At 47.8% G+C, this 14,958-nt stretch overlaps 1 protein-coding gene across 1 annotated transcript in view; it reads left to right on the top strand.

The window, feature by feature from the left end:
- The window catches only part of LOC119437074 (sarcosine dehydrogenase, mitochondrial-like), an 89,809-nt gene that overhangs the window by 62,383 nt on the left and 12,468 nt on the right, over positions 1–14,958 (top strand). Inside the window, 2 exon segments of the mRNA XM_037704145.2 lie at positions 1,988–2,126; positions 3,731–3,841. Of these exon segments, the coding sequence (XP_037560073.1) occupies positions 1,988–2,126; positions 3,731–3,841 (250 nt within the window).

Below are 14,958 nucleotides of genomic sequence, written 5' to 3'. Positions count from 1 at the left end.
ACAGGCATTCCACAGCTACCTTGGTTCTCCACAAGAAAAGTAGAAAATTACCTATCAAGAAAGGGGTAAGGCAAGGAGACACAATCTCTCCAATGCTATTCACTGTATGCGTAGAAGTATTCAAGCTCTTAGACTGGGAAGGCTTAGGAGTGAAGATCAACGGTGAATATCTCAGCAACCTTCGGTTTGCAGATGACATTTTCCTATTCAGCAACAATGGAGACGAATTACAACAAATGATTGAGGACCTTAATCGAGAAAGTGTAAGAGTGGGGTTGAAGATGACTATGCAGGAGACAAAGATAATGTTCAATAGCCTGGCAAGACAACAAGAATTCAGGATCGCCAATCAGCCTCTAGAGTCTGTAAAGAAGTATGTTCATAGGTCAATTACAGGGGACCCTGATCATGAGAAGGACATTTACAGAAGAATAAAATTGGGGTGGAGTGCATACGGCAGGCATTGCCAAATCCTAATTGGGAGCTTACCACTGTCGTTGAAAAGAAAAGTGTACAATCATTGCATTCTACCAGTGCTAACATATGGGGCAGAAACTTGGAGGTTATCAAAAAGAGCTCGAGAACAAATTAAGGACCGCACAAAGAGCGATGGAACGAAAAATCTTAGGACTAACGTTAAGAGACAGGAAGAGAGCGGTGTGGATCAGAGAACAAACGGGGATAGCCGATATTCTAGTTGACATTAAGCGGAAGAAATGAAGCTGGGCAGGCCATGTAATGCGTAGGATGGATAACCGGTGGACCATTAGGGTTACAGAATGGATACCAAGAGAAGGGAAGTGCAGTCGAGGTCGGCAGCAAACCAGATGGGATGATGAAGTTAGGAAATTTGCAGGTGCAAGTTGGAATCAGCTAGCGCAAGACAAGGGTAATTGGAGATCGCAGGGAGAGGCCTTCGTCCTGCAGTGGACATAAATATAGGCTGCTGATGATGATATTGTGCTTCTAAATAGTGGTGCGTGTATATTAAAATATTTGATTCGAATCTGTTAATATTCGATTCGATTCGAGAGACAGTTTTACTATTCTAAATATTTGAACCCCCAAAAATTTTTGTCGTTTCTGTAAGTCAACTCCGCCGCAGTACAGATTTGCTTTGCATAGTTGCCATGCAGTGAAGCATATCACAAGACAGGGGCAGAGTCACAGGGCACCTGCAGGTGCTTATGTCTACCCGACACTATCAGCTCAAGTACCCACCGTGTGCTGCCTCTTCATGCAACTGGACAATACGAGCCACCAGGTGGAAATCTGGCACTGTTAATGGTGTCTGCTACTAATCTGGCTAAGTGTTTAAAAACATGGTTTCCACACTACAAATTTGACCAAGTAGCAAGCTTGGCAATGTGTTTAGACGTTCGTTCTAAAGTAGCTGAGTACCACGAGGATGCTTCAATGGCAAACTAAATAAATACCTGGCTTTTGAAGAAGCAAGGAAAATTTCGATACCAAGGAACCTAGATATGTCCTCAACAACGAAAGCTTCTGAAGAGGCTCCTTCCGTCTCAGCACTGTTGAAAGACATTGATAAGCTCATTAACCAACAGCAATTTTCACATGCTTGTGGCAACAATTCTCACTGCCACAAGTACAGGTTGAAAGATATGTGCATGATGAAATGTTGCACCAAAAAGATCCATGTAAGAGGTGGTATATAAGCATGGCTGTTGGCTCGACTTGCAAAGAGTTACCTGCCAATAACAGACACAGGGTGTGTCCACTGAGCAGCTCTTTTCGGTATGAATTAGCCTTAGGTGAAGTGAGTGCAGAATAGTGGGGTCAGAAGCCATTGCATTAGGAGCATGCCTTACACGGGGTTTCTCCCTGAGGTGGTGTGGTGAAGTGTGACTGACAGTACCTACCCATGACTCTGGGGATGATTGGGCAGGCATAGAACTACATAAAGGGGCCTGCACTCTGGATTTGTCTCAGCTGTTTCACTCTTATTCATGCACTACATTTTCAGATCAAGCAGGAATGTTTGAGCTGCCGAAAGAATGCGGCCATCTTCAACATGTCATACTTTGGAAAATTTTACATTACCGGACCTGATGCTCAGGCTGCGACAGACTTCATCTTCAGCAACAACATGCACAAGCCAGCAGGTTGGATCACAATCTTTTGTGCTTGCTGAGCGAGTGCCCGTAATTTAATTCCTCTGCAGTTTTGACACAAACATTTTGTCATGACAAACAGTGTGACCAGCAGTTATTTTGCAAAGTGTTCTTAAAACAGCGCAGTGGACGAGGACAAAAGTACACAAACGACAGGACGTTCCTGTCATTTGTGTACTTTTGTCCTTGTCTATCCTGCTGTTTTAACCCTTTGACCCACTGTGTACACAGTTGTGTACACCAAGGTTGTACACCAACAACAAAGGCACTGATAAAGGTAATGACATTTAAGATGTGTCACATACATATTAAAGCACTTCTGATTGGAATTGGGCTGCGAGTTTGAATAACATGTGCAAAATGCTTTAGTAAAACAAGTGGGAATGTAGATGGTTTGGTATATTTACTCGGTTTGAGTATGTTGTACGCAGCAAGTTCACTTCTTTCATTGTTTTTCACAATTCGTTGCACCAGGCACAATTTACAAGTGACTGGATAGGCACTTTTCAAGCCTGCTAGACATGAAATAGTTGATATTCTCATATCTGATGTGCCTGTATGAGTTCTCGCATGGAGTTCCACATTCTCTAAACATAAGAAAGCACACTAAAAGATTAAAAATTGTTAATCTATTTTGCAGCTGTGCGCTTTTTATGTTTCTGAATATGTAGCAAATCCAGTTGAAGTAACTTTTAAATCACCAGAATCAGTTAGTGCCTGAAAGGGTTAAGAACACTCTCAAGATGAACCAACTCGCCCAAATCAAGGTATTGTTATTTTACAGCATTCAGGTGCTGTGTCCTTTTGTTTTTTTTATAAGTTATTACATGTTTTGTTTTATCCTAGGAATATGTCCTGGTCTGATTGCCTGAGTGCCCACATTTATCTACTGTGTTAACAAAATTGCGCTGGAACACTTACTGAAAAATTTTCAGATTCCTTAGTGATTTATTTTGCATATATAATTTTTCTCAGCCAAAGGTGACCTATAGAGCAATAGAGTACTGATTATATCTTTTGTTGAGGCAGAATGTAAGCATATTGTGATTTCTGATTTCAAGCAAATTGTTCGCTACAGTACACATTACGTAGATTTCTTATTATGTACTGATGCACTATTGATGCTGCAATAAAGCATAGGAATTGTATTTTAATATAATTTGCTGCCTTGAGCAGTGATGTGAGTGTTTACTTATTTGCTTGTAAGGTATTTTCTCTGAAGCTTCAAAGTAAAACCCCTTTACTGTAGTTAATGGGTGCACAATTAACTTCTGCAATCTCTTTCTTTTTTACAGAGATGTTGCACGTGAGTAGCTTACTTCAAAATTTTGTGTTCCCATTATCTAGAATACTGCATGAAAAAGATGGTGTGTGACAGCAAAATATCAAACCCTTCAAAACAGCTAAAGCATTGAGTAATCCTCTAGCAAGTAGAGATAATTATCGTAAATGCTAGTTTCAAAGCATTTTTATGAACACCTGAGTATTTTCAACCCAACTTGATGAATGCATTTACTGTGTCTTTCTTGTTCACTTACTGCATAGCGGGATGGCATGGTGAAATGAAATCATTTTGTTTTGATGATCTTTGACAGGTTCCACGACATACACTTGCATGCTAAATTCCAGAGGCATGGCAGAAGCTGACCTGACAGTTAGTGTCATCGCTCCAGGAGAAGGTTCCTCGTGTGACCCCAATTTTAATGGTGAGTGGACTGTGGACCCAAATATTTGATGGGGCCTGGTATCATGAAAACACACATTTCTTAATCAGTGCTTTGAAACATAATTCAAGTAATGTAGCTGAAGCCAGGTCAGATTTTATGTAGCCAATTTTAGTAACCAAGATTTTATGCAACCATTCAACGTCGTCAACCGTTCCACCATTTTCATTGACTAGCACATCACTATTTATTTCCCGATGATTTATCGCCTACCAGAATTTTCTTGGAATATTGACTATCATTTTTGGTAAGTCATCGCTGTTATGTCGGCCGGACGGTGCGGCCGAACGGATGCACCACACCACACATCGTAGCCCAGACGAACGGGAGCCCTTTATTGAAGGATGTCTGTCCTATATATACATACTATATCGAGTGTGGCGCCACATCTTGGCGTCTACAGATAATCGCAGATGAGTGGCGGCACCTGGTGCTATTGCACGACACTACATCTTTCCCTCCCGGGAAGAAACGTATGAATCATTAGAAAGTCCAGTCCGCACAAAGCAATCACAATTGCAGTCACTGTCTGTACACAGAAATCACAAAACAGTCACTATCTGTGTGAATACTCACTGCTGTCAAATCACTGCACGTAATCTTGGAAGCGCACTGGAGGTCTGCGATTTCTCCTTGGCCGGTCAGGCGGTGGCTCGGCATCGAGTCCATTGCCTTCTACCGGTACACTGCACTCCACCGTGCGAGAGCCTGAAGCCAGGGTATGCGGTTGCGAACCTTGCGGCTGTGGTGGGCTCGGCGGCACGGGTAGTGGTACAGGGCGTGAGGGAGACGCAAGTTGATCAGCGGAACTCGCTTCCTGCGTTTGATGCGGACCAGCAGGCGTAGTGATCCAAGTCTTCGATGGTACATCTCTCCTGTGACAGTCTGTCAACGGGGGCATGTCGTGCGCGCCAGAGATGTCTATGTTAGTTCCTTGCTCTGGCGATGCCTCTTTTGGTACCGCTGACAGCTGCGAAGCGTTCCAGGTTCGACCGTCTTCCAGACAGAAAGACCAGCGGCCGATTCTTTTGAGGATTTTCAATGGTGGTCCATAACTTGGAGTGCCCTTTGGTCCGGGAATTGGTTTTTTCACTCGTACGTAGGTGCCCACTTGGAACTTGGGGACCCTAGCAGCTCGCCGTTGATCAGCGTAGGCCTTGCTCTTCCGTTGATGCTCTGCGACTCTTTTCCTGAGCACGCTCATCTCCCGCGATGGATTTGTGCTGAAGTCGGCCGTAGGCTGACCAATTACATCCAGCGATGTTCTCATGTGTCGGCCATGTAGAAGAACGGCCGGTGAGAGACCGGTGGTGCTGTGAGGGGTGGCTCTGTATACTCCCAAGTATTCAGTCACAGTTGCCTTCACTGGGCGCTGCTCCAGCAGGGCCAGTTGAATGTACGACTTCAGTACCCGATTAAATCTTTCCACTAGACCATTTGCCTGTGGGTGGTATACGGCAGAAAAGATGTGCCTGATTCCACGGTCTTCAAGGAAGGATTCAAATTCCCTCGATGTGAACTGTCTGCCGTGGTCAGACACTATCTCTGTCGGGTAACCCTCACGTGCGAAGAGTGAGAGTAGAAACTTCGTCACCGTGCGGGAGGTAACATCAGCACAAAAAGCCACTTCTGGCCATTTTGAGAAATAGTCAACTACTGAAATGACGAATCTGCAGTCTGTAGGTGCACGCTCGAAGGGACCAACAATGTCAATAGCTATCTTGTCCCAAGGTTTGTCAGGAAGAGGGATTGGCTGCAGTGGTGTGGGCGAGTTCTTGGCACTTTTGTCCGCGCTCTGACAAATGGCACAACTGCGGATAGTTGTTTCAACGTGTTTGTCTAACCCTGGCCACCAATACTTCTCTCGTAGGCGTTGTTTGGTTTTCACGATACCAGGGTGTGATTCGTGAGCCAGCTGGACAAAAGTGGCTGTGAGCTTGGCGGGGACTACGATGCGCTCAGTACGCAAGAGTATGCCATCAACCACTGTCAACTCCTTTCGGACTTCATAGTAGGGAGTCAGGCTAAGTGACAGGTTTTTGCGTGGCGGCCACGATGTCTGTACGTAACGGGCAACGTCTTGGAGAGTGCTATCCTCCGCGGTTGCATGCTTCAGTTCATCGTGATGTACACACATTACCAGAGACACTATTTCTTCTTCTGACTCGGGGCCACCTTCAGTGTCTGGAAGAGGTAGCCGGGACAAGGCATCAGCTACCTTGTTGTGCTCACCACGCCTGTACTGCATCGTGAAGTTGTACCGCAGTAACCGTGCAGTCCATCTTGCTATGCGGAGTGGTCGCTGTCCTGTGCCTTGAGAAGAAAGCAGGGCTACTAGAGCTTGGTGATCCGTTTGCAGAGTAACTGGACGACCCCATAGGTACACATGCCATTTCTCTAGAGCCCACAAGCAAGCTAGAGCCTCACGTTCACCAGTCGAGTACTTCCGTTCTGCTTCCGTCAATGTTCGTGACGCGAATGCCACAGTTCGAATGTGCCGACCATCAACTTGTTGCAGTACCGCACCTAAACCATATGCGGATGCATCGGTGGCCACAATGACGGGAAGTGCTGGATCGAACATTTGTAGTACCCTGTGGGAGGCTAGGAGGTTCTTTACTCTTGTAAGACTGTTCTCAGCAGCAGTGTCCCAGATAAAAGGAGTGTCCTTACGAAGAAGTCTGCGCATGGGCTCCACTTCCTCTGCTAGGCGTGGAACAAATCTAGCATAGTATTCTACTAGTCCCAGGAACGACCGGAGCTTGCCAGCATCTGTAGGGGTGGCAGCGTGAACAATGGCGTCAACTTTGGTCTGAAGGGGTGCTACTCCTTCGGCGCTAACGCGGTGACCAAGAAACGAGAGTTCGGATGTGTTGAAAACACATTTGTCATTTAGCTTGAGCCCAGCGTGTGAAATTCGTTGCAGGACTTCCTCTAAGTTCCGCATGTGCTCTTTCTCCGACTTGCCGAAGATGATGACGTCGTCCAGGTAGCAGAGAACGCCTTTGCATCCCTGTAGAATTGACGTCATGAGTTGCTGGAATGCTGCTGGTGCTGAGGCTAGGCCGAAACATACTCTCTTAAATCGAAAAAGGCCATCGTGTGTTATGAACGCTGTAATATCTCTACTGTCTGGATGAAGCAGAACCTGGTAGTATGCGGAGGCCAAATCCAACTTAGAAAAGTAACGGGCACCGTTCAGGGCATGCAGCAACTCTTCTGTGTGTGGCAGGGGAAAGCTGTCGACCACCACAGCTTTGTTAGCTTCGCGGAGGTCCACGCAGATGCGAATGCTGCCATCTTTCTTGCGAGCTGCAACAATAGGGGAAACCCACTCTGACGCATTTACGCATTCAATGACATCAGCAGAAAGTAGGTTCCTCAGCTCGTCGCTGACTGCTTCTCGCACTGAAAGTGGTAGGCGTCTGAGCTTCTGCGTGACAGGAGCTACCGACTGTTTGAGCTTGACCCGATGCTGGACACCTTTGGCAAGTCCTAGCTCTGGTGAAAACAAGTGTTCGAACTTGGCCCATAATGAAGTAGGCATACCAAACTTGGGTGGACCCAGTGGTGGCTTCGTGGTGGGCGGAGACAACTTGTTTGTGTTCTGCGAATGCATTTCGGGGCGTAGGATTTTGGGGCCTTTTGTGTCGACGTTCGGTTCAACGGCCATATTAAGGCAGCGCAATTCTGTGCCTACAATCTGGAGACCAAGAGCTTTTACAGCATCAACACCCAGGAGTGATGTTCCACCTGGTGTAACGTGAAACGTTACTACAGCCGTTTCTGATTTGTACGTTACGAGGGCGGTGAACTGGCCATGCACAGGAATTTTCCGACGTGAAAAATCCAGCAACGTTATTTGCGACTTTTTCAGCTCAACTTGGTCTCTGAACCGGCTCCTAAAGTTATGTTCTCCCATTATCGACACAGCTGAGCCAGTGTCCACTAAGAATGTTATGACGCACGGGCGTGATGCCAGAGCAACAGGTTGAACCCCGACATCAACGTAGACGCCCGTACGCTTCTCAGCGTGAACAGTAAAAATATTCACGACACTCTCAGCGTCTTCCTCTGAAACGATTTCGGCAACTCGAGCCGGGCGTCTTCCACGTCCGCGACGCGAATTTCGGCAGTACTGTTGAAAGTGGCCTCGGCGGCCGCACGCGAAGCAGGCTCGACCGCGGGCTGCACAGGCTGACGGCTGGCAGTTTTGTGCGCCGCAGTTGCCGCACACGTTTGTGTTTACGGAGTACGGGACGACGGCGCTAGCAATCTCCGGCGCAGGCGGACGAACGAAGCCGGAGCGCGAAGAGCTAGGCGTACTACGTCGGTCGGTACTGCTGGACTGGCGTACATGTCTGCGACGGCCTGTCGGGTTGCGTCCGCGGTTATGTTGTGGTACTACTCGATCCACAGGGGCTGTTCCGAGAGCTTCGGATTCGCGCTGCACTTGCTCGCGAAGAAGCGCTATCTCCACGGCGCGGTCAAACGTGAGCGCGTCACCCTCGAGCAATAGCCGCTCCCGTAGGCGCGGGCATGTGACCCCGGCGACGAACTGGTCGCACAGATTTGTATCCGCTTGTGCGGCAAAGTTGCATGACGAAGCCAGTTCGCGAAGCGCAAGAGCAAACTCCGATATCGGCTCACCGTGCAGTTGACGACGGTCACGGAAGCGATGTCGCTCGACGCGTACGTTGCAAGTAGCGGAAAAGTGTCGAGCCAGGGCTTGAACAGCTGCGTCGTACTCGTCCGGTGGCTGTGCGAGCTCGGCATCGGCTTGTTTGATCTCTGTCGTTCCAACTGCAGCGGTGGTTGCAGAAGGCGTAACCGTCTGAAGGGGGGCGGTTCCCGCACTCGGATGCGCGGGCGGGTGGTCTGGGGCGTTCGATGGTGGTGGCGGTGGCAGGGCGTCGAAAATTCGTTGTCCTTCAGGTCCGAGGCAGTGCAGAAGGAGGGCTCGGCGGCGGGCCGCCGATAGCTCAGACGCTCCAGAGGCGAGCGTGAAGTTTTCAAACAGGCGCAGCCATCGCGGCCAGGGGATGGCGGGCGTGCCTGGTGAAACGAGGAACGGCGGCGGCGGCGAAATTCCGGGTAGCATCCTCGTCGCCAGTTTGTTATGTCGGCCGGACGGTGCGGCCGAACGGATGCACCACACCACACATCGTAGCCCAGACGAACGGGAGCCCTTTATTGAAGGATGTCTGTCCTATATATACATACTATATCGAGTGTGGCGCCACATCTTGGCGTCTACAGATAATCGCAGATGAGTGGCGGCACCTGGTGCTATTGCACGACACTACAATCGCGAAACAATGAATGTTTTGCCTCCCGAATTCCTTGTGTTCCGCGACATAGTATTTACGCCAGGTGCATGCGTTAATCCTGCCCTTAGCTGCACGATACAAGTGTTTCTTTTTATTTCGAGTCTCTTTAAAAAATTGGTGAACTATGAATTCTGAATTTGCATTTGAAACATCTTTGTAAGGAACCTGTCGACTTACCATAAAATTCCGAGCAAGCGGCCCCCCTCAAGCAAGTCGAAATTACCGGCAAAGTTAGGGGGGGGGGGGGGCGCTATCCCTGAACAGCACCAAAATTCAAGATGGCAACGACAAAATTTTCCCGCTAAAGAAAAAAGAAGCGCAGTGGGAATGACATTAAAATTTTATTGAACATGAACTTTATTAAGTCAAAGATTTGTTAGTGGTGTTTATCACTCTCAAAACCACCGAAAGAACTACAGAAAGAGCGCATCGACGCTGCACCGACGCGTCGCCGCAACCAGCGACACGAACATTGGTTATGCAGCTTCTATTCCAGGCAAAATTATGTCCGCTAGAGTAAAGTGACGCGTAATGCTCACTTTATTAAAAACCATGTTCACGGTGAAACATTTAGCACTAATGAGAGTTCCGATACAAGTCAAGCTTGGCTGCAGTGCATGGCTACTGACGGCGGACAGCAAACCGCGGCTCGGCCATGCTCGCATCGCAGCTGGTGGCGCCGCAAATATCAGCATGTTTTCTTCATCGTGTGAAATTATTGTGAGGAGAGGGTAAAGCAGCAACAATGGTAACAAAACATTGCTGCTTGGGAGCGTCAGTGGTTCGTTCTGAAGCGCCGTCTGCTACAGATTCAAAGTGAACTGGAAAAGGCCTAGCGACGATATCGCTGGCGAGTGATTAGCAGCGGTGAAGCTGCCGGCGACGCCAGAGCGTAGCCGCGACCACTCCTTTGTCGCCGAGTGGTCACATCGCTGTGCCGCAGGGAACTCCTCTGTGCCATGTGAGAGGAAGATCTCGCCGTCGGCCGGTGGTCCGTGAACTACAGACTGCCAGCCGCAGTTTGCCCTGATGCACACGTGTGCCCACTCGGGCGCCCGGGTGCGACCTTGATTCGATGAAATGGCTCATCAGGGCACCCCGATGCACACCGGTGCAATTTGCCGAATTTGCCATTATTTTCGTGGACTGGATGTGGCAGGCCAGTCTTGGTGTGGAGCGGGAGGGTTCGGGGTGCTTTCCCAGAACGGCGCGGAAATTTGAATTTAGCAGTGAAGTTATAGGGGGGGGCTCTTGCACGGGTGGGGGCGCTTGCTCGGAATTTTACGATAATCATTTATTTTTTCTTTAAACTTGTCAGTTTGTAAGGATAGTGTGTTTATTAAAGGATGCCTCGAATGAGGGGAATCAGTTAGAACTGAGGTTTTAGTAACCAAGATTTTACGCTTGGCATTAGCCTTTGTTAAAAAGATGTATTGTTTTTTTAACTGTCTGGTGTGTAACTGACGCAAAGTGAAAAGAAGCATGAATAACCTTATGGTCGCTAGTTTCCTTGAAATATATAATTGACAACAAGCTGTCTGGTTGACTTGTTAGTATTAGATTTAATACGTTAAGTGTGTCTTGTGTGACGTACATTGGTTCGGATGCAAGTTGAGCAAGGTTAAAATTAAACAAACATAAGAAATTTTTATGCTTCTGTCTGGTTTAGTAAAGAGCAAGCTAAATTGTGCCAATCAATATTTGGAAAGTTAAAGTCACCAAAAAGTAGAAGGTCAGCTTTGGGGTACTGAGAAGAGAGTTTGCAGAGTACATCATTAAGTTGACAGGCAAAATCTGGGGTACTGCAAGCGGGTATGGCGCCGTTCTGTTGGGCTCCGCCTCCAATGTTGCTCGATCGCCCCCACATACCGGGCAACGGGTGGCATTTTGGGAACCAAACGTCGAAGCTGTTCCCACGGGAATGCTTGACGTTGGCACCTTGGAAGAATTAGTGACCTCTCCGTGATGGTCAGCTTGTCAATCAGGAGACTAGCTTTTTACGGAAGCTAATGCGGAGCCCCGTCATAGTCCGGGTGGGTGCCGGTGCTGCAAAGAAACACACTAAGAGTGATGTTGCCGTTTTAGCGATGCAGGAGGCCGATTTCTCATTGCAGCCTGGAGTCTAATTGCTCGTCCATTAGTCCCAGGTAACGGTGACGCTCCCTGACCTTGAGAAACGATGAAGCGCGAGCAGCACTCCACAGCTTCATGCTTGTAGGTGAGGCATTCTTTGACCCGAAGGACCTCCAGGCACAGCAGCACCACCATGGTTGGCACTTTCTGCACATGGTTTGTCTTTCGCGTCGGATTAGCCTGTGGTACCTCGTCGCCTGCGGAGTGCAGCTTCAACATGCATCAGCAGTGTTTACACGCCTGCTACTGCTTCGCTTGCGATGGCACCAACTAAGAAAACTGCTTTGCTAAGCGGCGCAGAAAGGCATAGGCGTCGATGAGCGAATCTCACTTTGGTCTGGTGAGAGAGACGCCAGCATGAAGCAGAACGCCTGCGCGCCTTCGCGGCGCATGCTACGAACTCTGCCACTCGCATTCCTGAAACTGAGCACGTCGCAACTCAACTGGTTGCCCAAGACACTACAGAGTCGGACCAAAATGCTTGTACCGTCACCGAAGCAACTCGTCAGCTGGACGCCTCTCGCCAACAGGACGCTGTGTGCCAAGCAAACCTGCAACACGGTCGCCGGCCCACAAATTGTGTGCCTTTCGATGCAGGGGACCGTGAGTTCATAAAGCAAATGTGCAACAGCTTCTGTGAAGCCACGCTTCACTTTCATGTTCTACCGATTTCAATGAAAGAGGAATCAACCATAATTTTTTCTTCATCATATTGCCCATACATGTTTCTTGTGTACTCGCTTGAGGGTTGTGTTCGGAGGCTTGCTCGAACGAATTAAGTTGCCTCTGCAGATGGAGAAAACGTTCACACACTTTTGTAAGTACTATGTATTACACTCTTTGTGGTGCACATATGTTCTTATATGTCGCCGTTTTACTTTGGCTTGATGTTATGCACACCCGTGCCTAATTGTAAAGACGTCTGCTTCTCCAAAGATGATTTCAATTATGCTTTTGAGGGTAGTATAGTCGCTAGAAATTGCCTTTTGTGGATTTTGTTGTAGCATTTCTTGCAGCAAATTAGGCGCGATACTCTTCAAGGACAACAGTTTCCATAACTCAAAAGACTCCTGCCTACGAGTTGCCTCATGTAAAATGATCCACATATTGCTCCTGTGTGGTGTCGCCCTCAATAAATTCAAGCTTTCAGAGTACACAAGGCAAAGTCATGGTTGTGAGCTGGTTGAACACAGTTAGTAGCGCATATTTGGAAGGCAAGCACAACAATATTCCAAGCACAATTGGCTTGAACCTGTAGTGCATCACTGAAAGCTTCCCCTGAAGGCCCTGCCAACACTCGAGCTCCTTCTCTTGGTGAACTCTACTTATGCATCACATTTCTTGGCTTCGAGATGTGGTCATGAAGACCAGGAAAAATTAAGTCATGCAATCGCACTGGGAACCAGCATTCATATTTTTCGCAAGGAATCAATATATCTTTGTTTTCAAAAATAATGTTTAAAAATATTGATGGTCATCCTCAACATGATGGTTACACACTTCGAACTTATCTGTGAGGCATTATACTTTTTGGCGTAGCATGTGTTTCCACCTATAAAATTGCCTATGGTCGTGGCGGTAAAAAAGAACCAGCGTAACTATGCATCTGGCTACTTGAGCAGCCGTGGGCAAAGCAGGACCGCTTAAGAAACTTCTTCCTGTTATGAGATGTCAAAACGCTTCTGCGAAAAACTTTTCACCAATACCACCAGACATCACACAATGCCAGCAACAAGACAGTAGCGACAGACGAAGCACCACCTCCGAAATGAATACAGAACTGAAAGCAGAAGCAAAACCAGAAGCAGCTAAAGTCACGAAAGATGCGATTGCAGCGCCATTAGTTCGTGCGACCACCACTTCGGGCACCTCCCGGGCGGAGCTGTGAAACTGAAGTACAGTGTAGACTGCTTATAACGTAAGTCGCCGGAGTCGTGAATATCTGCACTATAAGCGGTACAGCACTATAACCAAAATAACGATTTTCAAGCCCTGCATGTATGCAAAACATGTAGACCAAGCAGTAGCGCGTATCCGAGAATCAAAGCGTGCGACTGGGAGTTTTACATCCGTTTAAATATACGAACGTTGAAAGGTTAATGTCCAAGTACCCGCGATCTTTGCATGAAGCAGACAAAGTAATAATAAAAAAAATGTCTCAGTTTCACCCCAAAGGCGAAGCATCAATTGCGATAGCAAATTAGTAGAGAGCTATTCGGAGTAGGGATAGTTGTTTTATCGGCTGCGAAAACTTGGACACATTCGCTTACTAACTGAATTAAGAAGCGTGGTGTCAGCTCGCACAAGCAAACATGAATAGACTCGATGACCGCAGACAACCACTGTCAAAACGCGGGCGTGGCCGCCGCAGCGAGCGAAGGTTCGTGCGGTCTATCGCTTTAACGGAAACTGGGCGGCGTAGGCACAGCGCATACAAAGGTCAGAGCCGTGGGGAGATCGCTTTCAAGATACAGTGCGCGCAACTTTCGCGTGGGAGATTGCGTCGCCAGTTCCCCTTGCGCCCGGTTGCAAAATAGGCATTTGGTGCTGCAGCACAGCATCGCCCCCTCTCTCTCCCTCCCATACCCCTATGGCCTTTCGCGCGATGGAAGTCGCATTTGCTCTCCGCTGTGCGTTGGCTCTCCGTGAAGGTGCGCGTCTCCCGCGCACTTTCACTCGCACATATGGCGCGTGGCGACGATTTTATCGCCCTTGGACTCATGCTCCACCTCCGCATCGCCCTCGTTGATCTCTCCCATTGGTGGGCACACCTCGTTGAGAAGCGTGCTCGCTACCGCCCTTGTCGGCGAGATTTTCCCGCGGAAGCCGCATTATAACCGGTATTTCGTCTCACGTGGCTGCACTGTAAGCGGTATGCGTGTACGTGGAGTACTATGGGAAAATTAACGGGAGTCTGAAAAGACCGTACTATATCCAGGGTTCGAGTCCCGAACCAGGACGAATTTTTCTTCAACTGCGAGGCTTTCTTTCGAGGAACCCGGTTGGGTTTCCATTGTAGCAAATTGCTACATTTGGGTGGATGTCTCAGTTTTCCTTTAATTATATCCGGTCCTGCACTATAGCGGTTACGTTATAAGTGGTCTATACTGTATGTCTAAGAACGTTGTGTTTGACAGTAACCTGGCCCCACTGAGAAAAGTTATTCTGCAATGTAATTCTGTGTGAACAACCAACCAGAAATAGTTCATTTAATTGACATTCCATGGCTCATGTGGTACCAACATAATCTAAGCAAGCTATTTTCAGTTTCCTACATGGTAATTTTTTTGCAGCAAAACCTTTTGCTGCCGAAGTAGTGCGGCTCATGATGGTTGCAGCGTGCCAGATCTTGCATAGTCTGGCAGTCTTGGCGCACATGTTGAACACACGAGGCTTATTTGTGGATGCTCTAGCTCACATTGGTGATGCTTTTCATAGTAAACTAACCATAGAGATTAAAAAAGCACAAGAAAAGGCAATACCCACTTTGGTGTGAGAGGACATGTCTACATTGCAGTAGTCCTATCTCTCAGCTATCTACCTCCTTGAACGTGTCTTGTGCCATTCAGGTTCCCATCATCTTTAGTGTCTATGTTTATGTAACATTTTTAAAGACCCTGAAACATACTTGTACCC

The sequence above is a fragment of the Dermacentor silvarum genome, chromosome 1 (genome assembly GCF_013339745.2).
Source record: "Dermacentor silvarum isolate Dsil-2018 chromosome 1, BIME_Dsil_1.4, whole genome shotgun sequence".
NCBI classification, from domain to species: Eukaryota; Metazoa; Arthropoda; class Arachnida; order Ixodida; family Ixodidae; genus Dermacentor; species Dermacentor silvarum.
This window is presented reverse-complemented; position numbering and strand designations above follow the sequence as displayed.